This window comes from Labrus mixtus, chromosome 18 (genome assembly GCF_963584025.1).
Source record: "Labrus mixtus chromosome 18, fLabMix1.1, whole genome shotgun sequence".
Lineage (NCBI taxonomy): Eukaryota > Metazoa > Chordata > Actinopteri > Labriformes > Labridae > Labrus > Labrus mixtus.
In genome coordinates, this window is record NC_083629.1 from 16,576,058 (window position 1) to 16,596,575 (window position 20,518).

The following is a 20,518-nucleotide window of genomic DNA, read 5'->3' on the forward strand; positions in this document are numbered from 1 at the left end:
TGGTGAGACAAGGGTACATGGATCTCTGTACTTTATTCAACAGTGTTTCACCAACATGGAGATAAAGCTGCCATCACATCTTAGAGGAAATACTTCAACATGCACCCCTAGAGCATAACACGGTCCAGTAAGAGCTAGGTTTGAACATCACATGGTCAACACAGACATGCCAAAAGCTTCAGGCTTAAAAGAGACCAGAGAAACAGTTAGAGTTTGAGGAGAGACCGAGTATAGCCTCGATCACTAAACAGCCACCATATGGCACATCTAAGTAAGTCATTCCCATGGAGGATAAGTCACCTCCGCTTCCCCCACCCCCTCCTCCCCCACGGGACTGCTTTAACCAATCTGGTTCCAAGTTCACAAAGTCCAATGGTGCTCAGCTCTATTGAGATCAGTTGGCTGTGATTTTCAGTGGAAATTGAACACACTTGCCATCTCCTAAACGTCAAGCCTTTTACAGCCACAAACAAGCATTTATCAAGAGCACAGAGCAATGATGAGTTTAAACTTGCTGTGCTGATGTTTATCTGAAAAATATCAGTTAATGTTGAGCACTCCACTACTTTGCATCCTTTATGCTGCACAGTGAGGACACAGCCAGTGATAATTACGGCACAGTTTGACTGTAGGAGAGCAAACTTGCAATAAAGGAGAGAGGGAAGGACAAAAAAACAGCAAATCTGCTAATGCATGGAACTTGTCTCTTGTCTTGTCTCGGATAAACCTAATGAGAAAAAATAACTATCCTGGGAAAAAGAATGTTAAAAAAAGACTTAAAATATAAGAGTACAAAAGATTTGTATAATGGCATCAGATAAATGGAAAAGCCTCAAGTACTTCTATGGATGACAAGAAACAGAAGAACAGAAGGTGAAAATCTGCAACCTTTTAATGTTGAGTCATGCTTGTTATCCTGTCCTCCGTCTCAAATAAAACACATCATGATGTAACCAGCAGCCAGCTAATAACGCTCTTACCCTTTAAACCACAGAGTTTTTGTTTAAAAAAGTAGGCTACTTGGCTAGGCACCAAGTCCACATTTTTTATTAAACTAGCCTTTATTGCAACATAATGCACAGATGTTTGCAATGGCATGATTAGGTAGCAAAAATGTAAACTCTTGTACCATTTACCCTCACAATGATGTGATAGCTGGTATAGATCACATATTGGTCCATAAACTAGCCTCTTAAGAGATAAACCGTTGTGATTGGTATAGAGCTGCTTTCACTATTTCACTCTTAAGAATTGAAAGACAATTTCAGTTGGGCTGCCCCTGAAATCCTTTTCTATAGGTTTTTCTATTCCACCTCACCATAGGAGACTCCTTCCTTCCCTGCTGGAAAGGAGTAAGGGGGGGGGGGGGTCTCAGGAGAAAGGACGTTACGTAAAAACGCAACAGTGGTGGAGGAAGCAACAGAATCCGTGATAAAAAGAGCGTTTCAATGCGTAAACAGAGGTCACATCGGTCATGTGCATACTCTCTATGGGGTCATTTGCCGGTCGCAGGATGTAAACACCACCAAAACATTCACTAGGGGGGCTGGCAAGTCCCACTGCACAGTGCGCTTCATTTAGAGCAGCAGTAAAGAGGCATTAAACTGATGCATGAACAGGTCAGCAGCCCGAGCGTACAAACACCAATGAGATTTGCATTTATGGATTAATAATACTATCGCTCATCCTCTGGGCTTTTCTTCCTTAATCTGCAGCCACAGTGGAATAACAGCTGTGCTCTGCCTATTCTGAAAGTGAATACCAACACAGACACAGATACTGCTACACAGGTTGAATTGCAGAGGCAAAGAACAAGAGTTTGGTCTTGAAATGCCACATAACAATAGACAAAATCAAGTTTAACAGCAAATGGAGACTGACTTTTTTTTAAAAACTCAACATTTAAAAATAAACACCCTTAAAGACTTGCATTCAGCAAGAAACCTCCAGTTAGAGCAAGTCAAACATCAAAAAGGGGAGGAGAATGCTCACATACAAATCCATCATTTGGACCTTGACCCTCATGCTGCACAACCTACACACTGACCTTAATAGAGAAGCATTTTGGATCTCGATAACAAAGAATAACCGTGAAACAAAAACAAGTGCAAGGTTGCTGTTACCTCCTCCAGCAGGAAAGTCTTTAAAGGTATCACTGAGACAGTTCCAAAGACAGGCTGTTCTCACCGTTATTGATTAAAAGAGTCCTGTGAGCCACAGTTATAAAGACACAGTTTGATGAGAGGGCGGAGAGATGCTGTCATCATAAAGACGTGGTCTCGTCTAAATGCCAGCACAGTGATTGTTATGCACTATCTACTGGTGTTAATGGGACGACTAAGCTAGACCTCCGATAAAAACACAGTTCAGGAGTTATTCGCTGTACAGTTGCTCTTTTGAGAACATTTAGTCTAGACTATACAACGTGTACGTTCACATGGACTTGAATATCCTGGTTTTGATCAGGTTTTTTAAGTATCCTTTTTTTTGTGTTTGTGCATGTAAACATATCCTGATTTCAGAAACCAGGATTTGCTTCCTGGAGAACCCCGAAAGAAAATGGGATACCATGGCATGTAAATGCTCTTTTCCTGTTGCTGGAAATGAGGAAAATACCCCATAGCTGCAACGCGATGTTGGCATTTTATAGGTCTGAGGCCGCAATAAGCCTTCTGACTTTCTGTGTCTTACCTGGCTTCTATGTGGTCAAACAGATGCTGCCAGCGGTCGTTGATGTCCTTCAGCTTGTCGTTGATCTCCGTCTCTTTCGTCTTGTTGCTGGCTGTGATGAGTTGTTCTCCGAGCTGCTTCAAATGGGTTTTATTCTCACTGAACAGGTTGATCTCCTCCATACAGTCCTAAAAGGAGAAACACAAAACATCCAGGACAGAGTAAGCAGCTGCGGAGTCACTTTCAAAACCATGCTGATCATTTGTATTGCACACTTAAAGTTCTCTAAAGAATTTGGTAAAAGTCTTTGTCATAAGCCTCGTATGATAAATGTTACGAACAGGGTTTGATCTTTAATGTCTCAAATAGGAGGAAATCTAGATTTAATATGCATCAAAACGATGAAAGGGGTTAAGGTTTAAAGACAAAGTGGGTACACTCTCCTCCTTCGACAAAAATAGTACAACCTTTAACGTGTTTTAACCTTCATTATATCCAAGAAATCGTGGCAGCCTTTGACTTTGGAAGTCTGCCAGAAAGAAACACAGAGCTCCTGCCAAGACCTTCTGTGTCAGAACAAGACACTAAATTTAACTCTCCGCAGCCTGAAAAGGTTTAATCTTCTCTGCCGGGGCAATAAGTTTGGTTTTCTATAAGAGAAATCGCCTTTACTACCCTACAACCCCCCCGCCCCCCCATCTCCTCCTCTAGCTGCTCTGCTCACACTGTGACAAATGAAAGGGCCCGGGAGCTCGACACAAAACAAACCCGCGTGGCCCTGCTGGGGCTCGAACAGCTGTCGCCTCTTTAACAATCGGGAGGGAAATCACAGCTTTTTGAAAAGACCAGGCTGTCCCTCCACCACCCAGTCAACACTGAGCAGTCCAGAGTGCAGGGTGGCTGAGTGACGCAGCATAATAAAGGCGCTTTCTGGGAGGAGAGAACTCTTACGCAAAACCTAACTGCTTTTTTTTGGTCTGATTGAAATCCTGTCTGTTACTGCTCTACGTGTCAATGCTCTGTGTTTCAATCTGATGTTTTCTTTTATATCTTGAGCACCAAAAACGATTCACTAGTTTGTCGCTAATCTTGCATTTCCAGACGGATTGAAGTCGTTGTTTTTGTTTGTTTGTTTTTGGGACTGGTGGTTGGCTGGGGGTCAGTTCAGTTCACGGTATAGACCGTTCAATGAAGTGTAGCACGGCCAACTTTCATCAACAGGCTACAGAGCCAAAGACGTTCTTAACACGTGCCGCTAATCCAATCTTCAAGTCTCCAAAGCGACTGTTTGAATATCTCGTCTTTTCCGAGTGACAGTGAGACTAAAAGACTGCTTCCTACCTTCTTCAGCTTCTCCACCATCTCCTCGATGTTCAGGTCGGAGCTGTGCGCCACCTTGTTCTCCATCTGCGTGAGCCATTCGCACAGCTCCTTGTTCTTCTCGTTGAAGATGATCCAGGCGTTCAGACGATCGGCGATCTCTTGTTTACGCAGAGACACCTGACACACAGAACAAAAATACAGACTTTTAGTTTTATATCTGTATAGGCCCAATCTATGTCTTCAGCTTTCTGATACAGATAGACCAGGACACATTCATTTTAACATCATTACTATTTGATTTAAGCTCTAGTTTTGGCACCAGTAACTGAGTAACTGTTTCTGCAAACTTGCCACAAAATATCTTAAATATTTGGGATTTAATTGAACCACGCTGCGGCTCTATTAAAAGCTAACACTGTGAGGTCCTGCAAACAGGTCAGGCTTAAAAATAACTGGACATGCCTCTGAGGTGGCTTTCAAAACTAAGACACACTGAAGAATGGGGCTGCGTGATCCTCCGACCTCACCGGACACAGAGAAGCTGTTCGTTGGCGGTGCAGCGATAAACAGGATATTTGTGGTGTACGAATTGTTGTGTTTAGCTCTGATTGTCTCGTATACCCGTCCTTAAATGCCCCCTCTCGAAACTAGTCATTACATGTGGTCAACTCTGCTTGAGACAGACAGATATTATACCAACAATACAAACAGGAACCCCACACATTTTCAAGGGAATTTTTAAGACGACTGCCCCTGAAATCCTCCTGATCTGGTTTTTCACACATGCCCTGAAAACTTCAGATGTTTTTCAGGAGTTTTGTGGAAGTGTGAACGAGGCTTAAGAGTGACTGAGAAATTGCATACTTAAAAAAAAGAGAGCTTTGAGGGGGGAATGTTTAAACCCTGCTCACTCTCACACCTCCATACATACACTCCAGCACAACGGTCAATGTGTTGAACTGTCAGTTCCAGTAAGTTAGAGACATTTTTAGACACTGGGAAGATATGGGGAGAGGTGCTTGAGACTCTTTTCCATGATGACCAACACAACAATGTTACTGGCATCATCAACACCACACTAAGTGGTGAACGCTTAAGTTAATGTCCTCAATCAAACAGGTTAACTTCTCCTCTTTTTGGTATCAGGCACAGTTTGTAGTAATGTGAACGAGACAGTTCTAAATACACATTCAAACACAGAGTGTCAAAGTGAAAGTCAGATCACTTCAACTGCCCCTCCCCCTCCCAAACTCATTTCAATACAAAAGCTCTTCTTCCTGAACCCTCTGAGCTCATTACAACATTTCTCTCCTGTCACCATCTGTTACCCCACAACACCCCTCAACCCCCCCACCCACCCCACCAGACCTGTTGGTCTCTTCAGTGGCACTAAAAAGACTCACGAGATTTACTAACTTAGTTCTTTATTAGCTGCCTGAACTTTGAATGGACAAAGAAACCCTGCAGTCTGCAATCACAGAGTGAGACATCAAACGCCGAGCACTTCATGAAGTGAAGCGGTGAGAGAGGCCACAAACACGTCACATGACTTCTCTCCTCAAAAAACTTTTGATTTCATTATGAAAATTGAGTTTCGGCAATAAGCCCTCAGTCGCCTCGTTCAACTGACCTGCTGATGGTCCAAAACACAAATACACACACAAACACGCTCACTAACAGAACCTTCAGTGTCATATGTCAGCTCGTTAATGATTAACCTTCACACAAAAAGACTTCCTGTAGGTTCGTTTTCAAACATATGACGGACCCAAAGGAACACAGAGGATGACAGACCAGAGTTTCAAACTTTTTACTCCTCTCAGGACATGATAGGGAAGTTATAATTTGCCAATGAAGTATCAAGACACCTTGAGATTACTTTAATCTTGTAATTCAACCACTAAATACAGTTCACAATTCAAAAAGCATGAATTTACTTAAACGTTCCCAGCAGGAGTAGAGTAAGTGCTGCACTATGCTGTGCAGCAATGCATTGTCCTAAATGTGCTGATCAGAATGAGCACACGTGTAAAAATGAATGCACAAAACATCTGGGATATCTCCGTTTTAAATGGAATGGAGCAGCCACAGATATCTTGGAGTGCGTTTTTCTGCACATTGCATTGTACAGCTTCAATGAAGAACTGGAACAATCTTAAAAAAAATCTGTATGAGTAATAAATTGATGATTTTTACAATTTACAAATGCTTACAGAGACTTTCAGGTGTGTTGTGGCATTGGAAATGAGTCCCAAAGTAAAGAAAAAAGAAAAAGGAAATTGTGTGAGGAGCCTCAAACTGTGCAAAAACACTTAACTAATTTTTCTTTCTAGCTATTCCAAGACTGCAAGACCACACATAACTATATCTTGGAGAATGTTCACATAGTAGCCTTTAAGTTGATGTCCTTTCCGATAATGGAACATGACTTAAACTCATCTGATGACAGGGAAAAACAACAGAAGCATTGTATTTGAGCAGGTAAAAAGAAGGACAATCTTAAGTTGTGTCTAGCTTTAGGCAGAGTGTAGTTCATCACACTCAGCAGGCTCACCTTGAGGCAGAGTTCCTCCCACTGACAGTGCAGGTACTCCACCTGCTCCTGCAGCAGGAGGACGTCGTCTGCGATGATGTACTGGGACAGATCCGTCTTCATGGTGCTCAGCTCCGTCAAGCTCTCAGCCCAGTCCTCCAGGGAGTCCTCGTTCTCCTGCATACCATAACACACCAAAAAGCGACACAACAAACCGTCAGGGACCCCCTCCTCAGCTCTGCTCCCGGGCAGCTACTCCCTAATGTCTGTCTCTGCCCGGCCTCCTCTCTTTTTCTCTCCCTGTCACTCTTTTCTCACTCTTTCTCCCCGCCCATACAGAGGATTAAGGGCCACAGGCTGCAGCCTGGGCCGGGGGAGGGGTGGCAGTGGTGGGGGGAGGGGAGGGGATGAGGGAGGAGGGTGGAGGATATAAAGGCTGTGATAGGACAGTCAAACCTGTTTCAAACTTTGTTTTGCTCCTTTGGCACTTTAAGTGATCATTTCCTCTGAAACAGCCTGAAGGCGACTTGTTTGTTTGTTGTCCCCCCCCCCCCCCCCCCCCCCCCCCCCCCCCCTCACTGTGTTCACATTCAAAGTTAACCTGCGGCTACTCTTCAGCATTTTCAGTTTCTATGTTTTGAAAAGGGCTATGTTTCTGTCTTTATATGTATATTAACCATTTAAAACCACCTTTGGAAAGCTACGGTAAAATGTAGAACTATTACAGCATTATAATACTATGGAAGCCCTAACAGGACAATCATCCTGATATTTTATTCTTTCTTTGGATCTTGACTAAGTTATGTCCTTATCTCGAGATAACAACACCAATTTCCCGGTGATAATGAGTGAATGTCTTGAGATGTTAGGAAAGTGACTGTAATTAACTTGTTAACACAGTACAATCAGCATTATCCCGAGTAAATAAGATAAATATGTCAAGACCCCGAGATAACAACTGAAACTTACTTATCATGAAAACAGCTAAATAAAATGAATGGAAGTATGTCACCTTAGGGCTTCCGTATAATACTATGAAAACTTACCGATAATGTAATTATTGTGTCAATAACTTAGTCATTGTGAAAGCCATAAAGGATTTTTTTGGTAAGTGTTTTAACTCATTTTCTCCACGACAGCAAGATGAGACAGAGTGGACATTTTTACTTTTGAAATCATGCCTTTGCTGCTTGAAACTGGAGATGTTTTACTTTTTTTTTTTTTTTTTTTAAATGTGGCTACTAAGCCCTTATTTTAGAGACAGGACAGTGTTCAGAGTCAGAAATGGGGAGAGAGAGAGAGAGTGGGGAATGACATGCATGAAAGTGGCTCCACCCACTGAAATTTAATTCAGCCAATGAGATGACAGCTGCCTCTCAAGTGGCTCTATCTCATCACAGAATGTAAGAGTTACAAACAACTATCTGCCAGAGGGCCAGAGTACAGAACATGTTAAGTTAGTTCATGAATATATATTATTATTATATTATTATTATTATTATTATTATTTGTGTTTGTGTGACCAGCTGTTTGGAGATGTACCTTGTAGAACTTCTCAGCACTCTGCAGCTCGTCATCACACTCTGGCATCGACTGGTTCAGCCTGGTCTTCATGTCCTTCAGCTGCAGCATGCTGCCTGCAAGTCCGGACTCACAGCGCTCCCAGTTCTGAGAAACAATTTTTTTTTAAATGTGTTAAGTAATTCATCATACAGATCAATGTGTTGTAAAAACTGCCTGTCTTTGAGAAAAAAAACACACAATCATCACTCTTTTGTCTCTGACTTCCCAAACATGTCCTCGGTCATTAATCAGAGTGGATTGGATTAACTTGGCCGCTCTCAGGCAAACAGAAACTGTCAGAGGCTCTAGGGACAGATCGGGGACAGACAGAGGACGAAGGATCCAAACACAGTGAGAGAGGACAGGTGACTGCCCAGGACGAATAAACTCAACTAAACTCTTGCATCAGAATTGTGTATCCCATCTACGCGCAGCTGAATCAGGTTTGCCCCATATTCAACAAGTTCCCCATACGACTGTAAAACATGCAACCAAACTAAGAAACTGTTACATCAGAGTAAGACACTTTTTCACTTTTATAGGTTTTTAGACGTGCAAATAAAATGCTCGATACAAAAGAATCACATTCTCATTAGGACCAGATCCCTGGTCAGTAACCCCCGCCTGAAAGAATCTTTGTTAAAATAAATAAGAAGCTGATGTTAGTGTCTCAGGGCGACCATTAGTGCAGCACTCTGTCTGCAGGAAACTGTGACTCATCAGATCATGTTGCTAAAGAATTGATTTTGTATATTCGGGGGAATCTGACCCTCAGATTCAATTGACTGAATGCAACTGGGCGAGTTTCATGAAACTGAACCTCCGACTGAGAGGATTCATACTCTGATCAAATAAAACATGAACCAACAAAAGAGGTTCACTTTGAGACTTGTTACAAGGGTTACTGAATCTGAATCTGACTGGTTGAATATCCAGTGTTCCATTATGTGTGTAGTTATGATTTTATTTGCAAATCTAACTTTGACAGCCTCAGGGCAGACAAAAACTTGCACTCTACCAGAGATCTTTGCCGCCCCCCTTAGGGGGACCTGGACCCCAGGTTGGGAACCAATGCTACATCAAACTGACACGACGTATGGATAGATGATGCTGTATATGTATTTATATACATTCTTTGAATAATTAATGATGTCTTTTCTGTTGGAACAAATCCTAAATTTAAAGCTATTGATTGGTTACAGAAGGTGGTGATAAAAAAAGGGACTAAGCGAGGGACTGACGATTATTTCGATTTCTGATTCATTATGAACAATTTTTCCAATTAGATGGTTGAAATCTTGCACTGTTTTGAAGAAACATCTCTCTCTAAGAAACATATAGATTCACAAATACATAAAACAGATTCAAGGCTACAGTCGGCCCAAAACCTGAACCTTTGTTTTCAAATCCAGATGAGTTCCAAACTATAGAAAACAGACGGTTAAAAAACCCTCAGATCCAAAAGATAACCAACATGTGATTTTGTAAATGGAACTAGTGCTGTAAATAAAGACACTTTTCATTGCCGGAAATGTATTTATATAACTTGTATTTTTCAGATGATAATATGATTGATTTGACCATGAAACGTCATAAACTAGGAAAAATGAGCCAACCAGAGTTGCCTAGAGGCCAGAGAGATGTCTACACTTAGCTTGTCTCGTCTAACTAACAGTCAAAACATAAAATTTGCAGTGAAATAAAGCAGAGAAAAGCAGGAAAACTTAGAAAATCATTTTTGATTGTACAATGGACCATTCATTTGATTCTAGGTCAAGTTCAAGACAAGGATCTTGTCTTGAACTTGTGTGAGTCCATACCAGATCTAAATAAGGTCAGTCAAAACTTATGCAATAACTATAAATCAACAAACTTCATCATCTGGGACCATTGGAGATGAGATCTCAAACATGACGAAACACATGCACGATGTTCCTGAAAGCACCACTTCAGAGTTACAATAATACGACAGGTACCTTGATGATAGCCTCGGTGAGGTCCATCCTCCGACCCAGCAGGCTGTGGAGGTTGTCCCACTCCTCCTGCAGGGTTCCCAGATCTGACTGCAGCTGAGTCTGGGTCTCCTCATTCCCCATGGAGAAGAGCTGCCGGCCGACCTCCAGGGTGTGGATGAAACTGGACTGATACCTCTGGAACAACAGCTCCGTGTGCTGAGGAGGAAGCAGGCGGTAGAAAAGGTCAGAGATGAGGAATACAGCTAAAGAATGAGCTGGTGTGTGATCTGTGCAGTGAAAGCCTTACTGGAACCTTATATTGAGGAGCTGCTGTTTGTTGAATGTATCGTCAATCAATTCAAATCCAATCTCTTCCTCGCTATCTCCTTATTACCTTCTTAATGTAAATGTAATCAGCAGCAGTGGTATCTCTTCCTTAAACTTCCTATCAGCCCTCAGGCAGTATTTACTCTTCTGGTATGAGTCAGAATCAACAACAATTTCAGTGTATGTTGAGATCTTAACTGCATTTTTTTTAAATCAGTGACAGAGTCGAAACAACATCTCATCACGCACTGTACCTGCTGATGGTAAGGTACAAATTCCCTGTACTGCACATAACCAAATGTAAATGTCTCACTGTATGTAAAGAATTCCAATATTTCTCACCTGGAGGTCCTGGAGGGATCGTCTCAGCTGTTGCAGGCTGCAGCGGGCAGGTCCGGCGGGGGGCAGGAGGGTCTGTGTGTCAGACAGGAACTTCTGCAGCTTCTTGAGGCTGCGGCTGTAAAGGTGCCAGTGCTTCACCAGGCCCTCCACCAGTGAGCGCCGCTGGTCGGCCCGCTGCACGGCGCCCTGCCAGTGCTCCCTGAGCTGGGCGAGCTTCAGGATGAAGTCACTCCTAGATTCACATCACAGTCAAATGTTATTCAGATTTTTTTTGATTTTTTTTATGCACAATGGCACAAATGGCACTACTACACGAAAGAAACTTGTGCTATACGTTAACAAGATCAGATCAATGCCGTATTTTGTAAAAAAAAAAACGGAAAAACTGCGCAACTAAAATGTTTTTCTTTTCAGTCTTCTTACCTGTCCTCTACCTCTCCTTTCTGCAGCAGATGAAGAGCTTCAGTGATAACTGAATGAAGGATTTGGTGACCGATCGACAGCTCCGCCTGAAAATGCTGAAATACCAGAGCAGATCAGGATTAAATGTTGTTTTGCATGTTTGTTTGTTTTTTTGTTGATAATCAGCTAGTTTGTCAATCGTCAATGATACCTTGTGTGTACAGAGCTGCTGTCTGAGGCCCATGTAGGAGCCGGCCACGTCTACAGCCAGACTGTCCTCCATCCTCTGCAGGAAAGACATCCAGCTCTCACACTTCTGCTCGAAGCGCTGACGCTTCAGTGCCTCGTTCTGCAGCTCACTGAGGAGTGCAACAATATCAAAAAAACACTGTTTGAGAATCAACCACCTCTGAAATGTTTGCTTCATGTGGCAGTGCATTTATTGAATGTATATGAACTGGTTTCAGCTCTTTAAATATTGAACTATTTTGTTGAACATTTCATAAAAACCTAAGGTAGTTAAAGTAGGAGTGTACTAACCTATTCATTTCATGGAATATAAAAGTGCAGTATATTGTGATATGTGTCGCTTCTGTATTCCTGTACAGATCTCTGTGTCTCACCTGCACGCCTCCTCAGCTCTGGCGGAGGCGTCAGCCCAGCAGTGGTTGAGGCGTTGCAGGCGGCGTGCTGCGGCGTCGCCGAGCGTCAGGCTGCGGCTCAGCTCATTCAGCACATCCAGGTCAGCAGACAGACCGCTCAGCTCCAGGAGGCCAGACTGAGAAACATATGGTGGCATCGCAGATCAAAAGGGGATCACAACAACTGTACACATGAAATCACTATCAAAGGGCTACATCCCTATTTAGTCCTATGTTACTGTATTTTTCTGCTTCTTTGTATTATCATGGCTCATTGCTCTGTATTTGTAACTGTTTTAAGTGTCCTTGATCGTCCTTGAAGATACATTTCTATCAATTTCAAGAACTTGTATAATTCTGCAATTGATTAAAATAAAACATTTGATAAGTCTTCCAACAAGGTTCATTTTTTTAAATTTGAAGCTTGTGAACTTTCCAAGTTTTACTACTACACCAATTAAGACAAGAAGTCTTTAAAGTGGAAATTTGAAGTTCCAGTTAAGCTTAAAATATGGACAGAAATCATGACTCGTTTATCCGAATATAGTATGAATATGACATTTCTCATATGTAACAAGACTCCAAAAAGGGTTGACACACCTCTTTTGCCAATTTGTCAAAAGAAAGAAACTTAAAGATATGGTATATTAAACAAAGTAACAATTCTAACATCATTAGTTCTTTATAAAGTCTCTTGTTCTTTGGTTTACTCTGGAAGAAGCAGCACGGCACAGTCAGTCATAAAGTCCATTCATGCGGTCTCACCTGGTCTGCTGTCTGAGCCACATCCTGCAGACGCTGCTGCCAAAGCTCCAGTTTGCTCTCCAGTGACTCCAGTGCGTGTCCGAACTCCTGCAGTCTGTCAAGCTCCTCCTACAAGCAAACAGGACACACACACACACAGCCATATGTGTTGTTAATTTATAGGTCACTGACAATTAGTGCAACTAGTTGGCAGGTTGGAGAAAAGAAAAGCAGTACACTCGAAACAAGCCAAAATATATGTCTGAAAATATGTACCAAATGCTTTAAAATAACAATAAATAATACTTGGAATGGGATTTTGCACTTACAAATCACAAATGTACAACGACAACAATGGCCTAAAATAATGTTAAATGAGCTTCTAACTGTCTTTTGCAATTTAAAATAGATAAAGAGCAATCAAAGACATTTATGTGCATTAAAAAGTAATTTACTACAGGGACTCTTCCAGCAGCTGAGTCTGTTTACCTGATGGCTCATGTCAAAAATATGCCTACATATGCAATTCCTTCAAGTATCATTTTATGCATTTCTTTATTTAACCCTGAATAGATGCAGTCCAGTGTGACTTTGCTTAATCCCTCAAAGAGAGTAATTCATTCACAAAGTCTTACCTGCAGCTGACCCAGCTTCCCTGTCAGGCTGAGGGCGAGCTGCTGGACACCTCGTGACAACAACCTGCTCTCTGATTGGACCAGAGCGGCAGCTGAAGGTTCCAGGCGGCCAATCAAGTCCTTGGAAGCCTCCAGCACCCCCTCCAGGTCGGACTGCAGACTAATTGTCCTCTGCTGTAGACTCTGAGGAACAAACACAGACACGGGATTAATAGAATATCAAAGAGGATTGGAGAGTTGTTATAGCGTGCGGTAAAAGTTAAGATATCATTTCTATTTTTATCACAACTTCCATCCTTTTAAAACTGAAAAATAATGGAATTGTCTTATTTAAATATGCGTTGTGGGCAAATTAAGAAAGGAGGACACAGGTACTATTTCGAGCTTAAAAGAAATTCATGCTCAAACTTGACACACTGAAAAACGTTGAAGCTGTTAGGAAAGAAAGGTTGAGTTACCATTAAGTATAAAAACTTTACTCTACTGAAGAATTCTGCTTCAGAAAATGTTTGCATAAACTTATTTGGTTATGGAGAAATTCTTAACCAATCATTTAAAACCAATGCTTATTAAGGAAACAAGCTAGCAGACTCCATGTAATGCTGCTTATAATGATGCTTTGAGGATATTACTAAAGAGACCTAGATGGTGCAGAGCCATGTTTAATGTTTGTAACTTCACGAGTTAATAATCTCCAAGCTGTCTTGAGAAATCTTGGGCTTAATTTTAAATGCAGACTTAATACCTCTGAGAATAAAATCATCATGGTCCTGTCCAACATCAGATATAGTGCTGATCGTACCATTGGTACCGGTACCTCTTTTTGAAGATGGGAGTTATTTCATACATATTTCACATACTGTATTCGAAGTATGGGCTTTCATTGTGTTTTGTAGAATTCTATGAATCCTGCTGTCCTTTTTAAATAAAGTCTTAAATAAAGATTGTTTAATTGATTGATTGAATATACAAAAATACATTCAGTAATAATCCTACTTTATGCTTCTTCCAGTCTCACCATTCTTAGTTTTTTCCCTCACCTGAACATTTTGTATCGTCATAGTGACCTTCTCCGCTGTGTTATCATCTGTCGACGCCCCTCTTAGCGCTGATTTTTCTTCACTCTGCAGCGTCTGCAGCCGCTGGGAGAAAGATGCAGCCAGCCGAGCATAGAGCTCCCAGGCCTGCAGGACTCTTCCACTCCTCTGCAGCTTCTGGTCCAGCTCTCCAGACACCACAGACCAACTGCAGGACAGGAGGGGGATTATTTGTTTATTGATTCAAAGGTGGTGTTCAAAGGTGGTTGTTTTTCTACATGTACTCTGTCTCACCTGTCTCTCTTTGTGTCTAGCCGTTCAGTGAGAAAGATGGCGGCAGGAGGATTTATGACGTCTTTGAGGGAGGAAACAGTTTGATTCAGTTCGTCCCATTGTGCTGTGGAAGCTTCTGTCTCCTCATGAAGAACCTTCCAACACAACATGTAAAGCCTTTATCATCAGCACATATGAACCAGAACGTTTTTTTCACATGCTCTTCACACATTCAAGCCAACAGTTTAAGGTTATAAGGTCGATTAAATATACCTGAAGCTTCTCATGGACATCTCTGTGTGCCTGCAGGCAGAGCTGAGGGCTGCTGTGATATTCAAGAGTCTGAGACGTCCTCACTGCTTTCAGCGTCATCTGATTGAGTTGCTTCTCCGCAAAATCCCACAGCCGCTGAGCATCAGTCAACTTCTGTTTCATAGAGTTCTTCTGTTAAAAAAAAAAACAGACAAGATGATCCAATACGAGAAAAAAATAAAGGTGCATTCAATCCAAAAACATCAACAACAGCTTCGCAAAGTTTGAGTAGAGGAAATTGCATATTTCATACAGCCGAGTACACTAACAACAGATTTCACTTCTAAACTCTACAAGTGTTATTTACCTGTTGCATGAGAGCTGCACAGTGCTGAATGGATTTCTCAATCTGAGAGATAAAATCACAGCAGCTTTGAACTCCTCCATCAAGTTTGTCTCTTAACTCATGAAGCGCCTCAGACTTCTGTCTGATCTCGTCCTCAAGATCCTTAAAATACAGAAAAAACAAGGAGATGAAAATGTGTGGCTTTTTTTTGCAGAAGCCCTCCTGGTACATGACTTGCCTAGACTGTAATATGATACTTTTTTATCAAGTGTTCTTTTCTTTGATACAGATGTTGCAGTGCAGATGTTGCAGTACAGATGTGACGTCTGACCTGGCAGGTGTTGATGCTCCTCTGCAGATCGGTCCTGCTGCTGGGTGTCTGAGCAGACTGGATCCAGAGGTTCTGATCTGCGATCCAGCTGTTGATCTGCTGCAGCCGAGCCTCCCGCTCCACTCTGCTCCTCAGCTCCTGCTCCACCTCTGCAATCTGAACACCACAAACCACCACAGCAGGTCAGGGCCATGATTTATAAATATGAATAAGAGAAGAAAAGAAAATGACATGTTGGACAAAACTTATGATAATATATTAGAAGTATCTTGTTGACTTTTTTTTGTGTAATAATGTATTAAATCACGAACATGGAAATTAAGTACTCTGTATACACTACACTGGAGAAAATACAAATTGTGTGTGCTAGAATTCAAATCCAAGCCTTGATGGCCAGAACAGAGCTTTCAGATGAAAACTGGTAGTTTATACATTAAAAAAAGAAATGTATACATTCAACAATAACCTCACGCTCCTCTTTAAGCTAACAAGGACTAGGTGTGTTATATAGAAGGTGAGTCATTTACTGATGATGTCATACAGTTTTAAGTTACATAAAAAACCAGTAAGCTGACTTTGACTTGGAATTGTTTGGTCACATTTCTTTGTTTTGTCTTCTGACCTGAGAGTTGAGCGTTTCCTTCAAACTGAGCCACCGATGGTTGAGACGACCCTGCTCATCTGCAAAGTGGTTGTGCACATAGCGCCCCCTCTGGCCCTCTTCAGTGATGCATGTTTGTAAAGGCGGGTTTACAAAGTCCAGGGTGGCCTGATGGGCTGACATCTCTGCTTGACATTCCTACAAAATGAAATGTAATTGATGGAGAGAGAGAGAGAGAGAGAGAGAGAGAGAGAGTCAGTCAATGAGATAAACTTCTACCAAGGCCTCAGGACTGCACTTTTGCAAAGACCTGATTATTATTCCCCTTAAAAACATTTTTTTTTTTAAATCTCAAGTAATTATGATTTTTTAATGACTGTTTGAAGTAGCCAATCATCTTTTTCTACCTTGCAGTACTTCAGCAGCTGACTCAGATCAGTGTTGAGTGAGGAGGTTTGGTTTATTCTGCGGCGATGCTCCTCCAGCCGGCACTCAGCAGCTTCCAGCCAGGACTGCAGCTCCAGCAGCGCCCCCTGCTGGCTCAACGTCTTCATCCATTGCTGAGGAGAAGCAGGGGATGACTGTCATTAAGTCTTTGCTGTAGTTTGTCTTGGCTTGTTTATTTGTGCAAAACATAAAGTATAGTACGAGCATACTGCTTTTATTGGAAAAGTAAAATAAAATAAACTTCTAAACTCTTACAAGGAAGCAAAAAGAAGTAGAGGGAGGGGGGAAAAACTAGGAAACAGAAAATAACAAAAACAGCAGGAAGAAGAGATGGGACACAAAAAGAGAAAGGGGAGATAGGGATAGGAAGAGAGGACTGAAAGGTGGGGGTAGTGCATGGAGGAAGGAACAACAAGAAGATGTGAGTAGAGGAAAGATCCAGACAGACTGACAGACTGACAGCTGGAGGAGAGAATGGCTTCACACCAATGAGGACGAGAAGAGTCCTCAGGATGGCTTTGTGCTGCACGGTGGGGATGTTCAAAACTAATTGGTGACAGGGAGCGTGGTGTGTGGTTTTAGAAATCTTTTAACTGCTCTGTACTGTATTTTTGGCCCTGGGGAAGCACATTTAGGTTCAAAAAACATTTCAATCACATTTTTTTTTAAACTCCTTTTACCTACTATTTTCATATACTATATGGAAACAGAGACTTCAACGCATGCATGGTGGCATCTCAATAATCATAAATAAAAGCCACACAATGAAAACTAAACATGTATGTGCATTACAGTATGCTACAGAAGCTGTTGCTTTCAGTGATATTCTAACATTAGCATAAAAACATGCAGGCCGCACCCCACCCCACTAATTTCCACTAACTCTCTGATCTGGGCTGCACATGGACTGTGAGCACTCTCCCTACATTATTTATGTACCCACTCCTGCACTGTGATTTCATACTGTGATTTCTTTCATATAACTCATACTGTTTTTACGTTCTGTCTTTTATGTGTGATGTGATGTGATGTGATGTGATGTGATGAAATGGATAATCAAGTGTTATCTTACACACAATGACATCCCCTGCATGCTGATTTGTACCAGGTATAATTTCACGCTGTCAAACTCCCTAATCGATCATGTTAGCAGCTATCATTTTGAAAGATGAGCACTAAGGCAAAGTGTAAAGCATAAATCAAATGGGAGGGAATACCAAAACTTTAGCAAGTTTTTATCTTATTGGACAAAGCCACTGGTTTAAGAATCTTGTGGTCAAAATGCTTGAGCAGTTTCTAAGGCAACCCAACCACCAAGTTGGGGTGATATTAAAAAAAAAAAAGAAAAACTTGTGTCTGCCCTGAAGGCAAAGTCACCTTGAACATACAAAAGAAACCACATACCGTCATATGTTATTATGCCTAACTACATAGAGGGCTCTCCTAACCTTATGAAGAGCTTGTTGGGTGACAGGAACATCCGCCAGCAGACTGGACCAGTCCAGCTCTATCTGTCTGAGCTGGGATTGGATGGAGCACAGATCTTGGTCTGTAGTCTCTCTGTCCTCTGGATTTCTATCTGAGCCTTCATCTGTTTCCCTCAGATTGACCAGCCGTGTTCCAGCACCGATCACAGCCACCTTCAGTCCAGATTTGGCCTCCAACTCTTTGGTCAAAGCCTAAAAAAAAGATTCCCATATTTATACTGATACTAATACCAATGTTTGAAATAACATTTTAGCCCTTTGCCAATCCAATAAAGATCTTTTTTTTATTAGTTCTTTGTGATTTATTGTGTCTGTTTTTCAAATAAGCAACAAGATTTGATGTATTCACTGGAACATGTCTTACAAACTGCAGAGGCGGTGTAAGACTCCCACACTGCTGCCACTTCCTTTCACATTTGGCTATGAAAACAAATCTTGAGTTCATCCAACAGACGACTTCTCCTGCCCAATCAAAAACCTCTTCCCTGAATCGCCAACTCATCAACAATCACTCACCATAAACTGCAGGTAATAGTCCCGCCTCTGTTCAACATCCATCTCCTCATTGGCTGAAAATGTGTCAATCATGCCTCTGGCCCCGCCCATCCATTCAGCCAGTGCAGCAGAGTCTCGAAGAAACCTGTTTTTTTTTAAATGGGAAATAGGAAAATTGTGATTAACATAACAGAAAACAGGTTTCATCTGAATCATTTAAAGCAAATTACATCGTAAATTTTTATGGATGCTTTTTAACCCATTAACTTAAAAAACAACACTATAAGAGGAAAGGAAAACAACTTTCCATCAGTCAATGATATGGAAAATAATTTAATTTAAACATTTCAATAAAGATGTTTCCTACGTAAAATTCTTAATAAGCACAACTTTAGTTGTTTGGAGTTCCCTGTTTGTCTCTCTTTCTCATCTCCTACCTGTTCCTCAGCTTCCTTTTTCTGTCTACGTCGATGCGTTCATGCTCCACCCTCTTCTGCAACGCTTTCCAGCGTGAGTCCAGCTTCCTGGTGGACGCTTCAACTCCTCTGCAGCCCACCTCATGCAGCCAGGTCCCCTTCTCCAGCATCTGACTCAAACGTGCTTTGTTTGCATCCAGAACGAGTCGCTGCTCCTGTAAGAAAGACAAAAGTCGTATAATCCTCTCTTCCACAAGAGACACCGGGAGTGAAATTTTATATGATTTCACACAGTGACAGAAAGACAATGAAAACTTAACAGTTGTACAATCACTACAGATAACCAACAAGCACAAACACATTTCTAAAATGTCAAAGTTACATATCAGCCACTAAAACAGCTTTTTATTGAAAAGCCTGCTTCTGAAGTCTGTAACTGCATGCTAGCCTACAAACGCTTACCAGTTAGCTTGCTAATACTACCAGTTTTATATTTAGCAAATGTATGACTTCTTTCTACTTGACAATAAACAGGGCAAAGCAAAAATTGAATTATGGAACTTCTAAATGAGAGATAGATGACTCATGTTTATGTATTTGGTTAAGCCTAGCATGATAATTGGTAGCTAGGAGAAAAAAAAGCTAGCATAGCTTTGCCAAATGTTCAAAAATACACTTTTTAGCAACTGTAAACTAAATAACCTGCACTTATCAGCTATTTAAAAAAAAATCTTTATTGCATAATCTGTACATATACAGCATTGCTAAAACATATAGTAATTGTTAAAAGTCAAAGTATAGTTTCTGGTTGTACCGGTATCTATTTTTGGTTGATAACAACTGGGAGTAATCACTTCCAGCAATCAATTTACTTCACAGACTCCATGTATTTGTCCAAATAAGAGTGCAAATGTAAAAAAAAAAAAAAAAAAAAAAGAATATTCTCCACATTATCATTGTAATCAATTACAGCTTACATGATTTAAATGATAGTTAAGCTCATGAATGATGAGCCTGGTAATTTGAAACAAGCTAAGACTGAACTCAGGGCACCTGAGACCTTGTGTGTCTTCTATAAGAGCCTCTATCACTCAATGCCCCCTTCTTGAGAGTCCATTTCAGATAAATAAGAGACACATTTCGAATTCCACGGAAGAGCAACAGGGAATATGTACTTAAATGAATTCTAGTTGGAGGTCTCCGCTCAGCTAATAACTCACATCAAAGCCAAGGAACATCATGTGCTCCTACAGAAAACAACCTATTCGCTTGTATTTAATTGAACCAATTAGGTCATGAGTGTCGTGCAAAGAGCACAACATGGAGAGCACGCCCAACAGTCTCCAAATGAACAGAATGGAATATTGTAAAAAGAGCTCTTAATAAGTATTATGTACTGATGTTAAGGGAGAGCATGTGTATTAATAAAAAAAAAATACCTGGAATACAGAGAGCTTCTCTGATACCTGCTCCTCAGAATCAGCCCCAGCGAGCAATTTCGGAAGAGAAGTCTCAATCCCTCTTAGCAGGGAGTCTGACCAGGCTCTGTCCTCCTCCCACTGAGACCACATCTGAGATAGACGGAAAAAATGCTGTGTAACTCCACCTGTCTCATGATTAAGATTGAAGAACTTTAAAGCACATTACAATTATTTCATGTACTTGATTCCTCTATAGTTACTTCTGTATTGTAACTTT

General features: G+C 41.3%; 1 protein-coding gene across 1 annotated transcript in view; it reads right to left on the reverse strand.

Annotated features, from left to right (window-relative positions):
- The window catches only part of syne2b (spectrin repeat containing, nuclear envelope 2b), a 136,866-nt gene that overhangs the window by 26,061 nt on the left and 90,287 nt on the right, over positions 1-20,518 (reverse strand). Inside the window, exons 91-112 of the mRNA XM_061063570.1 lie at positions 20,260-20,391; positions 18,842-19,035; positions 18,426-18,549; positions 17,871-18,101; positions 16,383-16,535; positions 15,997-16,173; positions 15,375-15,530; positions 15,065-15,205; positions 14,719-14,889; positions 14,467-14,600; positions 14,176-14,380; positions 13,136-13,318; positions 12,522-12,629; positions 11,739-11,893; positions 11,327-11,474; positions 11,137-11,231; positions 10,714-10,945; positions 10,066-10,260; positions 8,069-8,194; positions 6,548-6,703; positions 4,012-4,170; positions 2,692-2,858 (exon numbers count right to left, since the gene is read on the reverse strand). Of these exons, the coding sequence (XP_060919553.1) occupies positions 2,692-2,858; positions 4,012-4,170; positions 6,548-6,703; positions 8,069-8,194; positions 10,066-10,260; positions 10,714-10,945; positions 11,137-11,231; positions 11,327-11,474; positions 11,739-11,893; positions 12,522-12,629; positions 13,136-13,318; positions 14,176-14,380; positions 14,467-14,600; positions 14,719-14,889; positions 15,065-15,205; positions 15,375-15,530; positions 15,997-16,173; positions 16,383-16,535; positions 17,871-18,101; positions 18,426-18,549; positions 18,842-19,035; positions 20,260-20,391 (3,542 nt within the window). The remainder of the gene's footprint in view (positions 1-2,691; positions 2,859-4,011; positions 4,171-6,547; positions 6,704-8,068; positions 8,195-10,065; positions 10,261-10,713; positions 10,946-11,136; positions 11,232-11,326; positions 11,475-11,738; positions 11,894-12,521; positions 12,630-13,135; positions 13,319-14,175; positions 14,381-14,466; positions 14,601-14,718; positions 14,890-15,064; positions 15,206-15,374; positions 15,531-15,996; positions 16,174-16,382; positions 16,536-17,870; positions 18,102-18,425; positions 18,550-18,841; positions 19,036-20,259; positions 20,392-20,518) is intronic.